This window comes from Cherax quadricarinatus, chromosome 29 (assembly GCF_038502225.1).
Source record: "Cherax quadricarinatus isolate ZL_2023a chromosome 29, ASM3850222v1, whole genome shotgun sequence".
In the NCBI taxonomy this organism is placed as follows: domain Eukaryota; kingdom Metazoa; phylum Arthropoda; class Malacostraca; order Decapoda; family Parastacidae; genus Cherax; species Cherax quadricarinatus.
The window spans coordinates 36,653,938-36,672,114 of record NC_091320.1 but is presented as its reverse complement, the minus strand read 5'-3'; the positions used below and the strand labels follow the sequence as shown (position 1 = coordinate 36,672,114).

Here is an 18,177-nt window from a genome sequence, read left to right as displayed (position 1 = left end):
AAATCCATAAATGCAATGAAAACTTCCCTACCTTTATCCAAATACTGTTCACATATATGCTTCAATATAAATACTTGAGCTACACATCCCCCTACCCACTCTAAAGCCTCCTTGCTTATCTGCAATCCTACTCTGTCTTACCTCTAATTCTTTCAATAATAACCCTACTGTATTCCCCTATAATTTTTACAATCTCTTTTGTCCCCCTTCCCTTTATATAAAGGAACTATACATGCTCTCTGTCAATCCCTAGGTACCTTCCCGTCTTTCATACATTTATTAAACAAAAAAAAACCAACCACTCCAACAATATATCCCCCCCCCCCTGCTTTTAACATTTCTGTCATGATCCCATCAGTTCCAGCTGCTTTACCCCCTTTCATTCTACGTAATGCCTCATGCACCTCCCCCCCACTACTCATACTTTCACTATCCTACCTTTCTTACAACAGTTGTTTATATCTCACCCTAACTTCCTCCTCCCTTAGTTTATACACCTTCACCTCTCTCTTGCTGTTGCCATTTTCCTTTTGTCCCATCTACCTCTTACTCTAACTGCAGCTACAACTAAATAATGATCTGATATATCAGTTGCCCCTCTATAACATGTACATGCCTACCCATCAACCTTTTATCCACCAATACATAACCTAAAACTACTTTCATTACGTGGTATATCATACCTTGTATACTTATTTATCCTCTTTTTCATAAAATATGTATTATTTATTACCAAACCTTTCAACACATAGCTCAATTAAAGGCTCTCCATTTTCATTTACCTCTGGCACCCCAAATTTACCTTCTACTCCCTCCACAACATTTTTACCCACTTTAGCATTGAGATCCCCAACTCCCCATGCACTTACTCAACATTTCCCAAAATCTCTCTCTCTCTCCTCTTCACTTCTCTCTTCTCCAGGTGCATAAACACTTACTATAACCCACTTTTCACATCCAACCCTTATTTTACACCACATAATCCTTGAATTTATACATTTATATTCCCTTTTTCCTGTCATAACTTATCCTTCAACATTATTGCTACTACTTCTTTAGCTCTAACTCTATCTGAAACCCCTAACCTAACCCCATTTATTTCTCTCCACCAAAACTCTCCCACCCCCTTCAGCTTTGTTTCACTTAAAGCCAGGACATCCAACTTCTTCTCATTCATAACATATACAATCATCTCTTTCTTATCATTCGGACAACATCCACACACATTCTAACATATCACTTTGACAGTTTTCTTCTTTTTCTTTTTAGTAGGCTATATGGGAAAAGGGGTTACTAGCTCATTGTTCCTGGCATTTTAGTTGACTTTTACAACGCGCATGGCTTACAGAGGAAAGATTCTTATTCCATTTCCCCATGGATATGAAAGGAAAAGCAATAAGAACAAGAACTATTTATTTATTTTATTAAGATAAAATTAAAGAAATCTTAGATGAGTGTGCATACAATAAACGTGTAAATGTATGTGTAGTGTGACCTAAGTGTAAGTAGAAGTGGCAAGATGTACCTGAAATAATGCATGCTTGAGACAGAAAAAAGACACCAGCAATCCTGCCAACATGTAAAACAAATACAGGCTTCCTTTTTACACTCACTTGGTAGGATGATAGTACCTCCCCAAATGGTTGCTGTCTACCAACCTACTACGTATATATATTCACCACTCACTATAAGCTAAGGATAAAAATATTTTAAGGTGAGTAATGCGTGTACTGTGTGTGCAATTCTTTTTAGGCCTAGCTATATTGCTCACTTAATAAATGATAGAATATACATGTAATCAGACTTTTATATGCATTTGAAAGTGAAAAGAGGTTATGATTCACTTTACAGCAGTAGCCCAGAACCTAACCTGCTGTATGGGCAGGGCCCTCCTGTACTTTATTAAACACCCTGAAATGTGTATAAGTGTCCTTTTCCAAAGATTGTTAGTATCACTTTACCCTTGACAATTATATGCAAGCCCTACTCTTAATTAATCATTTGCAAAATAAGCTGCAATAAATACCTCATTTGTTGCATTTGTCCATTTACCTAACACACTGTCAGTAGTTTACCAATAATTAATAATCTTATTAACCACTGCAACATGATAAATGAAAGAGTTGAAGAACTAACTTCGCTTTCAAGTTTCCATGATCCAACTTGAAACTGAAGCAACTCTTCCAGCTACTTTCAATGACTATAGTACACAAATTTTAAAATAAAACATATTTTGTACAAAAAAGGTTATAAGTAAGAAAGTATTACAGAATAATGTACAAAACACTAAGCTATCCATTCAGAGAACACATGAATATTTCACTGTATGTACTCACCCATGTATCCCACGGTTCCCACTCTTCCACGCACCATCTCTCCTTCAGGTATTTGAACAGCTAAACCAAGGTCAGATATTCGGACATGACCATGGTCATCTAGAAGTATATTTTCTGGTTTGCAATCACGGTACACAATGCCCTGGGTGTGTAAATGACCCAATCCACACAAAACCTAAAGAAAAAAAGGTATCATTTAAAGAATAATCTCAAATATAAATTTGTTATACTTGATAATCTCATTTAGCGGCTTGATTTATATCAAGATAACGCTGATGAAAGAATTCAGGGAAACCAGTTAGCCAGACTTGAATCCTGGAGGTGGGAAGTACAGTGCCTGCACTCTGAAGGATGGGTGGGAATATTTGCAGTTTGGAGGGCCATCTGAACTGAAGTATAGCTGCACTTCTGTCAAGACAGTGATGGAGTGATCGTAAAAGTGTTTCTTCTTTTTCGGGTCACCCTACCTCAGTGGTAGACATTCAGTATGTTAAAAAAATAATATTTTAATCATAGGCAAAAATCTGTTTCAAGATTACAGTATATGGACTTTCTGACTTTAGTAATGTCAAAATGACAAATATCCTTGCAACATTTCTGTGGCAGCAACACCATCTATCTTCAAACTGATAATTTTTTTTTTTTTCAACAAACCGGCCGTATCCCACCAAGGCAGGGTGGCCCAAAAAGAAAAACGAAAGTTTCTCTTTTTAAATTTAGTAACTTATACAAGAGAAGGGGTTACTAGCCCCTTGCTCCCGGCATTTTAGTCGCCTCTTACAATACGCATGGCTTACGGAGGAAGAATTCTGTTCTACTTCCCCATGGAGATAAGAGGAAATAAACAAGAAGAAGAACTAGAAAGAAAATAGAAGAAAACCCAGAGGGGTGTGTATATGTATGCTTGTACATGTATGTGTAGTGTGACCTAAGTGTAAGTAGAAGTAGCAAGACGTACCTGAAATCTTGCATGTTTATGAGACAGAAAAAAGGACACCAACAATCCTACCATCATGTAAAACAATTACAGGCTTTCGTTTTACACTCACTTGGCAGGACGGTAGTACCTCCCTGGGCGGTTGCTGTTTACCAACTTACTACCTAAAAGACTGATAAATGTCTTTTAGAAAATACAAAGCATCAGATTATCCCAAACATCACCTGTACCTTATTTTGTACACACTAACAAGTAAGTAAATTTTGACCTCTTCCATGAACAGTTGTTAGTGAGAGCCAGCAAGAAAATAAAAGTTTTAGCAACACTGTGCAAATAGGAAAAGCAGTAAGAAAGATAAACATGATGACAATTTAATAATCGTCTCCATGGGGAAGTGGAACAGAATTCTTCCTCCATAAGCCATAAGTGTTGTAAGAGGCAACTAAATTGCCGGGGGCAAGGGGCTAGTAACCCCTTCTCCTGTATATATTACTAAATTTAAAAAGAGAAACTTTCATTTTTCTTTTTGGGCCACCCTGCCTTGGTGGGATACGGCCAGTTTGTTGAAAGAAGGAGAATTTAATAATTGTCATCACGTTTATCTTTTCCTTACAGTAAGGAAGATAAAGAATATAAGCAGAATTAAAAAATAGAAAACTGACCTAATCCAGCACAATGAAAAAGCAGCAATATTTTCATATAATTTGCAAACAAACTAAAAAATATATATACATGAGAAAAGGTACAATTTAAAGCTTACATACCTCAGCTGCATGGAAAACTGCTCTCTCTTGGTCAAAACCTGGTTCTCCACCCATGTTATAGATATGAAATTTGAGGTCCCCACCATTCATTATTGTCAAAACGAGACATAAGGAATCTTTTGTTTCATAAGCATATGCTAGGCTAACCTGCAATAAAGAATGTGGTGTGTAATGCAACACAAACTCACAGCCCCAATGCTATACATTCAACAGCAAATAAGAAGATTAACCTTTCCAATGTCATACTAGTTAACAAGGGTTCCACATTTTTTTTTAACATCTTCAAGGAATTTAATCATAGCTGAGCCTTCAATCAAACCGACCGTTTTGAATAATAAATTTACATGCACCTGAATACCTGTGTGCATAAAGATGAATTCTCAGGTCTTCCATATACGTAATTAAGAATTACTGTAAATTGCTAAAAGGAGTCATATCATGGTATTTGTGAAGAAAATTCATGAGCCAGCAAAAGCAAATGACAAAATAAAATAGAAAAATAGAGTAGGGCCCTGACTTACAATATTATGACTTACAGTCAAGCCCCCAACTTACGACATTAATGAAATCCAGAAAATTCATCCTCTTAGATGTTCAGAACTTGGAACCCATTTTCCCCGTAGAAACAAGTTATACTGGAATAATACATTTCCGAGTCATAGTATACAATAAATAATTTAATTTAAAAAATCCTAATTTTTTATATTTAGTAATGTTCCGTTTTACTTATAAGTACAGTGATACCTCTCATATCTGAACTATATGGGCTGAGACCGGTTCGGAAATACTGAGTTTCCGAATACTTGAGGGGGAAAAAACGCACACCTGCACCATCACATCACCATCCGTGCCCCATCATATCGCCATCGGCGACGGCATTGTAGGTTTAAAAGACGAGTCCAACATCGTCTGGCAGTGGGACCAGACACTCTGGGCTTGAATAACAGCCTCCTGGATATCACAGACCACAGGACCATAACTTTTCAAATGGGCTGTGGACAGTGAATGCTCCAAATACTCCAAAAGTGTTTTGACACCTGCCCTTACTACTGAAGATTTTGGTCTTGGAGGCATTGGGCCGTCGTCATCATCACTTTCGGAATGTTCCACTGATTCTGCAATCTCTGCATCCAACAGAGATTGCACACCAGGGTCACCTTCGTCACACTCTAGCCACCAATCTTCCACGTCATCTGTGGCAGAAAACTCACTTGTGTAGGCCATAATCTTACCATGAGCCTTCTTGATATCACAGAGAGTCAACTTTGCCAAATCATACTCAGCCACAAGGGGCGGCTAGTTCCTAATCAGCGCGCGCCACACGAATTAAAAAAATATATTCGAAGAAATACAAAAATTGAGCTAATCACATAGAAAAATAGCTCAACTCTTTGCCAACACTCTGGTACAAGAATCATTGTTCTACAATGTTCCTACAAGGAATTATAGTCATTTATAACACATGTGGTGACACCGCCACGTGTAGCATGCCTGCTCAAGTCAATTTTCATTTTTTCAATTTTTTTTATTTATTTCTTGTATTATTCTTTCTAATATTATAATTGACAATTTGGCATCATAACAGAGTGGGTAGAGCTAATACAGAGTCTGAAAGCCAATCAGGAACCATCTGGGAATAATTGCATACATCAACAGGAATTCCCGAGTCTCATGATGCCAGGGAATATGCTTCAATATTACGCTCATATCAACACTACGGCTTATTTACCTAACGCAATTGATCTAATATGACATAATAAACAATATAAATAACAGAAACATGATAGATATTCCAGAATGAATAATATTTGGCATAATATTGAGCAGTAGGCTGCGGTCGGCTGGAGGGATAAAGTTACCACTAAGAGGGTTGGGGATTATCCTATGTCCTCTTATCCCCTCCTGGGATATACACTCATAATGTATCAGAATGGCTGTTCAGATGTTTCAGTAATAATTTTAGAATTCTGCGCTTTCCCAGGGCCTGCTCAGATATTGGCGAGGTTCAGATAATGGCAGACCGGATATGCAAGGTATCACTATTGTTCAATTAATGTAGAAGCTTTCAATGGATATACTGTTGGAGTGAGAGCAAGGTAACATTTATGAACGGATCAGGAAAATCAATTAGCTGGAGTTGAGTCTTGGAGGTGGAAGGGCAGTGGATGCACTCTAAAGGAGGGGTAAAGTGTTACAGTCAGAGGGTAATCTGATTGTGATGTCAGCACATTTTCGGAAAGACAGCAATTGAATAAATGATAGTGAATGTGTTTCCTTCTTTAGATGATCCTGTCCTGGCTGGAGATATTTACTAAATGAAAAAAAAATGGAAATGCATATGCTCAAGGAACTCTTATGAAAAAGGACTGTGAAGGAGCAAGTCATTGTAATTTGGCATTTCAACCAGAGAAAAATACTGGGCAGCAAGAGACTAAAATGGTTAAACAGTCGACCAAATTCCTCAATGTAATAGGTACTGTAATGAAAAGTTTATTCGGGTATCAGCATATTAGACTGAGCTATTCAGGCAAGAGAAAGCAACAGATAATAAAAAGACTCGACAAACTATCTGAACCCACTTTGAAAAAGCAATCATATTTTATTTGAAGTAATATACTGAGGAGGAAAAAAGGAAAAATTAACAGGAATGATTACATTATAAATGAAAATCTGATAATGTAAGTGTTCCAGGAAAACAAAACAAAATAAAATATTGCAAGGAACAAAAATAAACACATAACATGACATTTTCAAACTTTTACAAAGTTAATACAATGCCTATAGAACAAAGATAAAAAAAATTTAATTCAAACATGCTCATAGTAATTTAGTTATAAATAAAAGAAACATAGTAAAATATACTTACAACAAATCTGGAATTTATTTTTTGTAGAATTTGCTTCTCTATAAGAACCATCGCTTCACCCTTTCGCTTTTTTATTCTCTTCTTTTCTAACTTCTTACATGCATACATCTTGCCTGTTGCTCTAACCTGACATGCACACACTTCACCAAACCCACCCTTCCCTAATACTCTGTACATTCTGAAGGTCTTGTATGTAACTGGTTGACTGCAAAGTAAAGATAAAACAAAGATGAAAACAATGTTCAATAGTTATAAAAATATTATAAAAACACAAGTGGAAATCATTTGGATAATCACTTACTGGTAATATTGTTATTTTTTATTAAATAAGTTTTGAAGGATACCGTTAGGACACCAATACAAAAATAAAATTATCACCAATTACACCTTTGCATTTGGAAATATATTCTGAAGATTTAAAAATGTCTGAAAAATGAGATTAGTAATGGAAGATAAGAAAACAATTGCTAGAAACAACAATGTTGAGGATATAAAAACCACATATACTAAAAAAATAAATCACAATACTATAGCTGAAGCAATTCACTACCAACCTCATATACAGACCTGTAGAAAATTACTACTGTAAACTGGAAACTGATCTTTAACCTATGATATCCGCTTAATTTTTTAGCAACTTATAAAAATCCAAACGAAATCTTATCTTATCCCTTAATACATAACACTTTTGCTTACAATTCTTGGCATGAATTATTCATTACTTCTCCCTTTGTTTAGGATGGCATCTAAAGGAAGTTATTAGAAAAAATTAAACATAGTGAACGCGGTATGTTGATGGTAATAATATGTCTCTGGGCCACATTAAATATCGTGTAGCTATGTAGGTAGGTATAGGTATGTAGCCCAAGCGGACTACATACCTACATTATTATTATAACTGATAATTATACGTATGTGTACCTGTACCTAAGTATGCCTTTACTCGGTGTTATTTCTTCTAAAAATGGTGTTACATGAGAATGGGAGTGCTTCTCTTTATTTATTCTACTGTATCAACATGGAAACAACTTGTACACAATGTAAAGTGATGAAAACCAGACACGTTTGTCTGGTTTGTTTACATTACATGTGGGTTGGGGAGGGCTGCCCTTCCTGGCTACCCATACTTCCCAATCTGACTTCCTACAAATAAAACTCACCTCTCACCCTACATTAAGACTACAAATATTTTAAAGTAATTAATGAATGTACTGTATATGTATTTTATTATAAAAAAAGAGGAGCTTATGACGTTTCGGTCCGATCTCTTTCTGACAGACTTAGGGAGTACAAAAATAGTGTAAGGCTTGCCGACATCAACAATGCTCTTTTCTGTCACGTCAGAGATCACAGCCATCCTATTGACTGGTCTTCTGTTAAAACTGTCTTCCCTACTTCCAACTTTAACAGTCGCCATCTGGTTGAATCCTCCCTAATACACAACTTTCCTTGTGTGAATCTTAGTCCTGGCTTCATCTCTGTAGATGCCTTCCTCTCCCACTACATTGTAAAATGCTCCAAACTTCAGAACACCCGTGACTTAGCCCGATTCCTCCTGTTTTCTTCTTCTCCCTCTTTCCCTTTCTTCTTTCCTTTTTTCTCTTCTGGGTTGTCTTTCTTTCTTCCTGTGTTTCTGTTCCTTCATTATTTATTTCATTATTTCCCCTCCCCCCCACCTCTGTGCACTTGCTCTCCCTCTGTGGGCACCTAGCTCCCTTGCAGTGCTCCTCTTTCTTTGTATCTGACTGGCTCCTCCTCCTTAATTCCCCATTACTACTTCCTTCCATCTCCGCCCCTACTACTACCGCTACTACTACTACTACTACCACTACTACTACTACCACCACCACTACTACTACCACTACCTCTTCCTGCCTATATATACCCGTCCTGCTCTACTTCTCGTTAGTGTGACTTTGTAAATGGTCCAAGTCTGACCGAAACGTTGTCGTAAGCTCCTCTCTTCTATGTGTGGGTTGTGTATCATTCCAGTCACGGTATTGTGCCTTTTTTTTGTTATGTATTTTTTCGCTCTTGGGAGCTTTAATTAAATGTAGTATATTATGTGTGGGTGGGATGGGCTGACCTCGCTGGCTACCATACCTCCCAGACCTGACTTCCTACAAATAAAACTCACCTCTCACTCTACATTAACCCCTTGATTGTCGCAACCCCCAATCCTGAGGTGTCTCCTGGTGTCGCAAAATTTAAAAAAAAAAAAAAAAATTTCTTATGAAATGATAAGAGAATCTTTTCCCAATTGCAATGATACCAAAAGTACGAAATTTGATGGAAAACTGACGGAATTACGCTCTCACTAAGTTAGCGACCTTGGCGATATTTACAAATCGGCGATTTCGCCCACTTTGAGCCCTATTTTCGGCTAATTCCATTGTTCCAGTTGACCAAACTCATAGCTGTTTCTTTACAACTCTGTTTTTTCTATCGATTGAGTACAAGAAACTGCCCATTTACCAATTTCAACTAGCCAATAACGTGGTCAAATTTGCAATTTGGCCAATTTCACGAAAATTTAAAAATATGACAATTTCAAAATAAGGTCCAGAATGAACAATGCAGACATTCCTGGCTCTGAAATAACATTTTCTTTGTTTATCAGTCATGTCTCCAGGCCCCTCTGATATTACTCTTGCTTTCTATTTTGAATTTTTATTCACACAAAAAATAGAAGATTTGCTGTTATGCAGACTACTGCAGTATTTAATAACTGTACAAATAATGTCAACCCATTCATGACTGCATATTAGAATGGCTAGTTGGACATTTATTGGACAATGACATCATTTGTTTACTTTTGAACATCAGCAAAAAATCAAACATTTCCCCTACTTTGAGCTCCATTTCCAGGTTATTTTTATAGTAAAACCAATCAAAATCACCTCTATTTCTATAATATGTTTTCCATTCTATCAAATGAGACCAAGAAAACGAGTTTACAACCATAAATGCTATACGAAAATAGACCACAAAGTTGGCAATTAAAAAAAAAAAAAACGGTCAGTTTTTTTTGCTCATTATGCACTGCATGCTCCAGGATTTTTTGTATATGGTGCACACTGACCACACAGACCCATTCTCTCACATGTGGGCCTACCAGCTTTCTCCTGGTTGATTTGAAGCCGCTAGAATTTATGAGTACATATACGTCAAACACGGTACCTCGTAAGACGTATATATACGACTAAAACAGTCGAAGGGTTAAGACTACAAATATTTTAAGTAATGGGTGTACTGTGTGTGTATTTTACTTTTTATAGTTTTTAATGCCTAATTCTATTGCTAATGTAATATATGTTAGTGTAAACTTGTTACCTGGCATTTATATGGATTTATAAGTGGAAAAAATGGCGTTCTGCTTTCCGGCGATGTCTGCTTACCGGCAGTAGCCTGGAACCTAACCTGCCATATAAGTGGAGCCCTACTGTATAAGCAACACTTCTGCAAGTGGCAGGACTCCATCAGGTGAGCATTAAATGCCCTAATTTTTTTATTTTAATCCTATAACACTTAGAAAAATTTTCTCTTTATTTCTATAAAAAAAAATTATTTTTCAAAATATTCGGGGCATTGGGTGAGAGAGCATATACATGTATATACGTTTGGACCTTTAGGGGTTAAATAACGAAAACGAATTAAGTGAAGTAAAATATTATATTCATAATTAATTTTCTTAATTCAATTTAAAACATGCAACACAAGAGACAAGTCCTTGCTTGCAGATACTATACCTTTCTAGCCATTTCCATTGTAGATATCTATTAAAGTACATGGAAGCCTCAAATTCCTTGAAGGGCTCATTGGCCAGGAAGAGTTTAACATCTGCAGCACACCCGAGGAAGAGCTCTTTCCCTGCAGTGTCGAGGTTCTCCTTACATGTTGAAGTTAAGGACTCGTTCAATATACCTACTATCTGCCATTCTGAAGACTGGGAAACAATAATAATGATTATATACATTTGTGCATTATCAAAATTTTATTTTAGAAGTGTCTTCTCTAGTAATCTAGTATGCATGAAAAGAAAAAGTATTGAGAATTCTGGATTCAAAGAATAGTCCTGTTGTAATGAGGTTAGTGCAAAACCTCCTATAATTACGATCTACTAAGCCCCAGTTTTCCTAACATTTTGCTATTGCTCAGACTATTTTTGATCCTACTAATTAACAGCAAACTCACAGGAAATTGTTAACCCACAAGCATTATACAGCACTTGGGGAGGATAGGGATAACAAGGTAGCTCAGATTCCTTGGATCAAGACCCCTTCACTAGCATCAATGTTCTCCCCCTTGATGGAGGTCTTGCTAATTACGTCACATTAATTTATGTTTCATTATAACCAGGACAATTTTCTTCACCTCCTGTTTTGCTGGAGATGTAGTGAAGCACAACTCGTCCAACTAATAACTGAAAATGAAGATCCTACAAGTTCTCTCTCACAAACTTTAGTCTGTGTTGTGAACCTGGCAGGTGCCAGATTGTGCTATAAGCCATGGCCAGCAACTGTCGCAATTGCCACTAAACAGGAAAAACAAAAAAGCTTTTAATAATTTGTGATTAAATAGATTACCTGGCCAAAACACTATTTATGCTATATACAAAATATACAAGAATTACCAACACAATCTAACTCCAATAAAGAACAATGAATACAACTCGATAATAAACAGTAAATACAACAACAGTGGACCCTCGACTAATGATTTTAATCTGTTCCAGAGAGCATGTCCTTAGCCGAATTTATCGTTAGCCGAATTAATTTTCCCCATAAGAAATTAATCCGTTCCAGACAGCCAAAAGTATTAAAAAAAATTTTTTTTTTGTGAAATATACATTTCCCTACAAAGAAAACAATGAGACATGCACAATAAATACATAAATAAATACTAAAATGACACTTACCTTTATTGAAGAGTACTGATGAACGCTCTTGAACGCTCTGGGATTTTCAGAGTGATATATGAATAAAGGCTTCATTTGGCTATCCCCACTAGCATTACAACAAAACATGAGAGTTAGCCTGTCTTTCATAGGCTTGTGTCCTAGGAGTGCCTTTTCCTCCTGAGTAATGTAGGTACTGTTTGGCATTTTCTTCCAGAACAGGCCTGTTTCGTCACAATTGAACACTTGTTGGGGTTGGAATTTTTCAGCTTCCCCATGCCTTATCACACTGTGTATGCCACTACAATTCTTAAATCTCTCAAACCAACCTTTGCTGGCCTGAAATTCACCAATATGAGCACTAGTTCCAGGCATTTTTTCCTGTTCACCTGGGTGTTACTCGACTGGTGTGGGTCACATCCTGGGGGACAAGATTAAGGACCCCAATGAAAATAAGTTACAGTCCTCGGTGATGCACTGACTTTCTTGGGTTATCCTGGGTGGCTAACCCTCTGGGGTTAATTGTTTCTCATTAAGCCACACCAACAACACTCACTCCACATCTTCGAGTAGTATAGCTGATGGTGGTGCAGCAACAGCAGCAGCTGACCGTGGTGCAGCAGCAGCTGACAGTGGTGCAGCAGCAGCTGATGGTGGTACAGCAGCAGCTGACAGCGGTGCAGCAACAGCTGACCGTGGTATGATAGTACAGTATTTCGATAGTATTTCTCACCCTTTTTACCACAGGGTTGGCACTAGAAGCTTTCTTTGGACTCATGGTAGCTTATTTAGCAGTTACAAGCACTAAAAACAATGGAATAATACAAAATATATCACATGTATCCGTGAAACCGTCCGCCATGGCTTGTAAACAATGGCACACTAGCTGAAGACAGGGCAGCTGAGACGCTCAGGCTGGACAGACAGGCGGACGCATTCGGGACGAATGTCCTTACCCGAGTTTTTTATCATTGGTCAATCCAATATTTTTACGCAAAAACACATCATTACTCTATTTTATCATTAGTCGATGCCATCACTGGTCGAGGGTCCACTGTATTATAAAGAACTGGAGGCCATAATACGTGCACCAGCTGATGACCTAAGGGTGAGTAGATAGCATAATTACCTTACAAAAGAGTAATCAAACCATCCACTCAGCTCCTCCAATAAAAAAACAAATCAAAATGCCACAGTACACCTAACAGTCACCAGACAATTTTGGATTGTATACCACTGCTAGATGGCTCTGGTCAGAGAATAAAGATGGCAAAAATTACCAAAGGATTGTGATTGGTCTTGCATTTTCCAATAATTATACTTGTACTTAGCACATGCAGCAACTACCATAGCAAGTCAATGTGTCCACCAAGCTAAGTTACCTGGTATTGTTGATTATCTTCCTGTCTACACAATGCTTTCACTGCATACCATTCATAATCTTTGTCTTAGTAATATCTTATGTGACACACCTGCCACAGAAACACCCTTAAAATAATCTAACATCACTGAAGCAGTTTCTAAGGAACTTAATAAGAAGGATAAGCTTAGTGAGGTAACCCTGTGAAAACCAGCTTCTTTTCCCTCCCAACTTCTCATCATAAAGGTCAACTGCTATTATTTTTACTATAATACTGGATAAATCACTTCAATGAACCTTACACTTTGTTGTAGATATTTGTTAAAAATGGTATGTGCAACTTCATGCCTCTTCTCGTCCACCTCAAGTTGGTACCTTTCCTGCAAACAAAAAAGTATAAGTATGACCTAAATGTTTATCTAGCAATGGAGTGAAGCACCAGTGAAGGCTGTAATGCCAAGCTATCACTGAATCATGGCTATATTCTGAAAGCATAAGAGTTCATTAATATCTGCCGAAGTCAGAGTTATGAATTAGACAATCTTACAGCCTAGAGAGAGAAAAAAAAACAGCTTTTGTCCATACTACCAACTGTTTAGTGCTTGCCCAAATTAATTAAGTCTGTCTCGGAGATACATCCCACACCTATTACCGAACATTCAATTAATAACGCTCAACATGAACTAACCAAGTACGTACACTGGAACCCCAAATATCGGCCATAATCAGTTCCAGAAGGTTGGCCTAAATTCGAAGCAATATTTCCCCTAAGAATTAATGTAAATACAATTAATCCATTCCAGACACCCAAAAATACTAACAAAAAAATACATTTTTTTAAAGATTAATTACAGTTTTACATACACAAAACAATGAGAACTAAATAAAATAAATAAATGAACATTTAAATCACTATTACATACCTTTATTGAAAACTCTTGTTGGAGGAAGGGTTCTTGGGAGGGAGGACTGATTGTTTGGAAGGGGAATCCCCCTCCATAAGGACTCCCCCCCTTCCAAACTCCCTGTTTCCCTGCTACACTCCCTGCATGCCTGCTACACTCCCTGCCTCCCTTCCAAACTCCCTGTTTCCCTGCTACACTCCCTGCCTGCCTGCTACACTCCCTGCCTGCCTGCTATACTCCCTGCCTGCCTGCTACACTCCCTGCCTGCCTGCTACACTCCCTGCCTGCCTGCTACACTCCCTGCCTGCCTGCTACACTCCCTACCTCTTTCCACATCTTCCATTGGGCCCATGGTGACTTATTTCACAGTTGCACTTAATAAACAAGCATAAAAACAAATGGATTTTAAGGAAATGTTTGGATGAATGCGCGGAGTATATGCTCATTCACCGAGAGACACACAGAGACTTACTCAGCCAGCGGGAGGTGGGGTGACACATATAATACAGACGATTTACAAGGCACCAGCCAAAATACGGAGCAAAATTTCCACCCAAAAACTGGCCTAAATACGAATCGGCCGATAAACGCAGTGGCCGATATTCAAAAACTAACGTTTCAAACACAAGCCAACTACCCTATGAAAATAAATCAATTACGGTTGACTTGTATCATTTTTACTTAATATATCAAAATCAACATAAGCTACTAATGCCACAGTCCAGCACTATAAATTAACCATTTTCATTAACAAAATAATTTTGTGTGGTTTAGTGAAACACTCGATACATACATCATAACTGCTTAGTAGTCATACAGAACCAACTGTTTTATTTGGAAGAATTAGTGTTAAAAATGACTAATAAGCAAACTTTTAAATTTTTTTTTTTTAACAAGTCGGCCGTTTCCCACTGAGGCAGGGTGACCCAAAAAGAAAGAAAATCCCCAAAAGAGAAAGTACTTTCATCATCATTCAATACTTTCACCTAACTCACACATAATCACTGTTTTTGCAGAGGTGCTCAGAACACAACAGTTTAGAAGCATATACGTATAAAGATACACAACATATCCCTCCTAACTGCTAATATCCCCGAACCCCTCCTATAGAGTGCAGGCACTGTACTTCCCATTTCCAGGACTCAAGTCCGGCTATACAAAAATAATCGGTTTCTCTGAATCCCTTCACTAAATATTACCCTGCTCGCACTCCAACAGATCGTCAGGTCCCAAATACCATTCGTTTCCATTCACTCCTATCGAACACGCTCATGCACGCCTGCTGGAAGTCCAAGCCCCTCGCCCAAGCTATCCCTCTAAAGCATATTTTACTCAAGGGCTTATAGAACAAGTAAAATAGTATAGAAAAATTCAACCTAGTAGAAATTTTAAGACATCAAGTGGAAAAACGACAAACTCTCCACATGTCACTTTAGTGAAAATCGCCTATAAACCTTTCTAACATAGAGAATACTGATGAACTTACCAAATGTCACTTTTGAGACAGACGGTTGCCCACAAACATTTACAACGTGTTTGCAAATGAAACCAACCATACAATTTTGATCAAATTCATCTCATTATCAGGACTAATGAACAATTTTGTTTAGAAAACACAATTTTCAAAACTGTCAGTGGTGACAAAAAGACAGGAGGAGGTGCATTTCCTTCTTAAATAGCTTGACCAAGAAAAAGGCTGTGGGCCCAAACAAGTTGAGCCCAAGATTGCTGAAATGTGCAGACCAGCCAGCAGCACCTCTAACTCATCTTTCAGCACTGCCTAGTACATTGTAAATGGCCTTCTGTGTGGAAGGAGTCAAATGTAGTCTCTGCTCACAAAAAGAAGAGCAGAGAAGAAATCAGCAATTACAGACCAGTGTCACTCCTGTCAATCACTGGTAAGATCCTTGAGACAATAATCTCAAGACAAATGACAGTTTTTTGATTGCCACTCACTACTTTGTGACCGTCAATATGGCTTCAGGAAAGGTTACTCTGCTGCTGATCTGTTGTTAAACCTTTCCACTAAGTGGCACCAGTCACTGGATGAATCTAAAGTCAGCTGTGTGGTAGCATTGGACATTGCTGGTGCTTTCGACCGGGTGTGGCACCAGGGCCTCTTAGCAAAACTGCAACCTCTGGGAATTGCAGGCTCTATGCTATGTCTCCTCGGTGATTACCTTCATGGTAGATCTCTAAGGGTGGTTCTCAATGGAACAGAATCAGCAAGACATCCTATTGAGGTAAGTGTTCCACAAGGAAGCGTGCTGGGACCATTGTTATGGAATGTCTACTTCAATGACCTTCATCTCATCCCAGAATCCCATACATATGCAGACGACTGTACACTGACATTCACTTATCCAAGAGATGAAATGCCAGCTGCTCTAAGCTACATCAATTACCAGCTAAGAGCTATATCAGCTTGGGGAAATAGATGGCAAGTAACATTTGCACCTGAGAAAACACAAATGATGATGATTTCTAGGCATCATGATGGTAATGCCAGTGCAGTAGTAAAGATGAATGGGAGGGTGTTGGCACCTGGGGAAGAAGTTGATATCCTTGGGGTGAAATTTGACTCCAAACTGACCATGAAGAACCACGTTGTAAATCTTGCAAACAAGGCAGCCAGGAAGCTTACAGCACTTCACTGCATCTCGCATCTGCTTGACAGTAAGGGTTGCAAGATTCTGTATGAGGCACAAGTACGCTCACACCTTGAGTATGCTCCACTTTCTTGGTTTGCCTGCCCCTCCTCTCATCTGCAACGGCTTGACAGAGTAGAGAACAGAGCAAGACATCTCATCTCTCACATGGACCAATCCTGGATAGATCTGTCATTTCAGCAGAACCTTCAACACAGGAGGAATGTGGGTGGCCTTACTGTTATGTACAAGGCCAATATTGTCAAAGTACCACGCTTGGATTCACTTCAAGGACAGCGTGAAGCAAGCTTCTATACCACAAGACGGGCAGAGAGCAGCAACTTCACTCTGGCTGTACCCTTCTCCAGAACATCACTTCATCTGAGATCATTTATCCCTAGGATGACTCGAGTATGGAACACATTCATACAGCATTATGATGTCAATGAGATAGTCAGTTGATCAAATGAAAATGCTGACCCACAGATGGCTCCAATTTCATCCCGTTCCCTACTTGTATGTCTCATAACAATAAAAATGCTTTCAAATGAGCTGATGTAGGTAACAGCTCTTAGCTTGTCAATAAAGTTAGGAATCCTTAACCTAACCTTGTCAAACCCTGTGTAAAAAGAAAGAAAGAAAGATAGAGAGATATTGACATGTAGAGAGAATGGAGCGAAACAGAATGACTTCAAGAGTGTATCAGTCTGTAGTGGAAGGAAGGCGGGGTAGGGGTCGGCCTAGGAAAGGTTGGAGAGAGGGGGTAAAGGAGGTTTTGTGTGTGAGGGGCTTGGACTTCCAGCAGGTATGCGTGAGCGTGTTTGATAGGAGTGAATGGAGACAAATGGTTTTTAATACTTGACATGCTGTTGGAGTGTGAGCAAAGTAACATTTATGAAGGGGTTCAGGGAAACCGGCAGACCGGACTTGAGTCCTGGAGATGGGAAGTACAGTGCCTGCACTCTGAAGGAGGGGTGTTAATGTTGCAGTTTAAAAACTGTAGTGTAAAGCACCCTTCTGGCAAGACAGTGATGGAGTGAATGATGGTGAAAGTTTTTCTTTTTCGGGCCACCCTGCCTTCGTGGGAATCGGCCAGTGTGATAATAAAAAAAATAATAATAATAGAGAGAGAGATATAGAGAGAGAGATATAGAGATAGAGAGATATAGAGGTAGAGAGAGAGAGAGAGAGAGAGAGAGAGAGAGAGAGAGAGAGAGAGACAGAGAGAGACAGAGACAGAGAGAGAGAGACAGAGAGACAGAGAGAGAGAGACAGAGAGAGAGAGACAGAGAGACAGAGACAGAGAGACAGAGACAGAGAGACAGAGACAGAGAGACAGAGACAGAGAGACAGAGACAGAGAGACAGAGACAGAGACAGAGAGGAGAGAGACAGAGACAGATAGACAGAGACAAAGAGAGAGAGAGAGAGAGAGAGAGAGAGAGAGAGAGAGAGAGAGAGAGAG

The 18,177-nt window shown here is 38.5% G+C and overlaps 1 protein-coding gene across 2 annotated transcripts in view; it reads right to left on the bottom strand.

Annotated features, from left to right (window-relative positions):
* Positions 1-18,177, bottom strand: part of Gprk2 (G protein-coupled receptor kinase 2) — a 78,715-nt gene that overhangs the window by 39,423 nt on the left and 21,115 nt on the right. For both annotated transcript variants that reach the window (XM_053779310.2, XM_070089746.1), the window contains exons 4-8: positions 13,463-13,540; positions 10,653-10,849; positions 6,904-7,108; positions 4,038-4,184; positions 2,337-2,511 (exon numbers count right to left, since the gene is read on the bottom strand). In XM_053779310.2, coding sequence (XP_053635285.2) covers positions 2,337-2,511; positions 4,038-4,184; positions 6,904-7,108; positions 10,653-10,849; positions 13,463-13,540 — 802 coding nt within the window. The remainder of the gene's footprint in view (positions 1-2,336; positions 2,512-4,037; positions 4,185-6,903; positions 7,109-10,652; positions 10,850-13,462; positions 13,541-18,177) is intronic.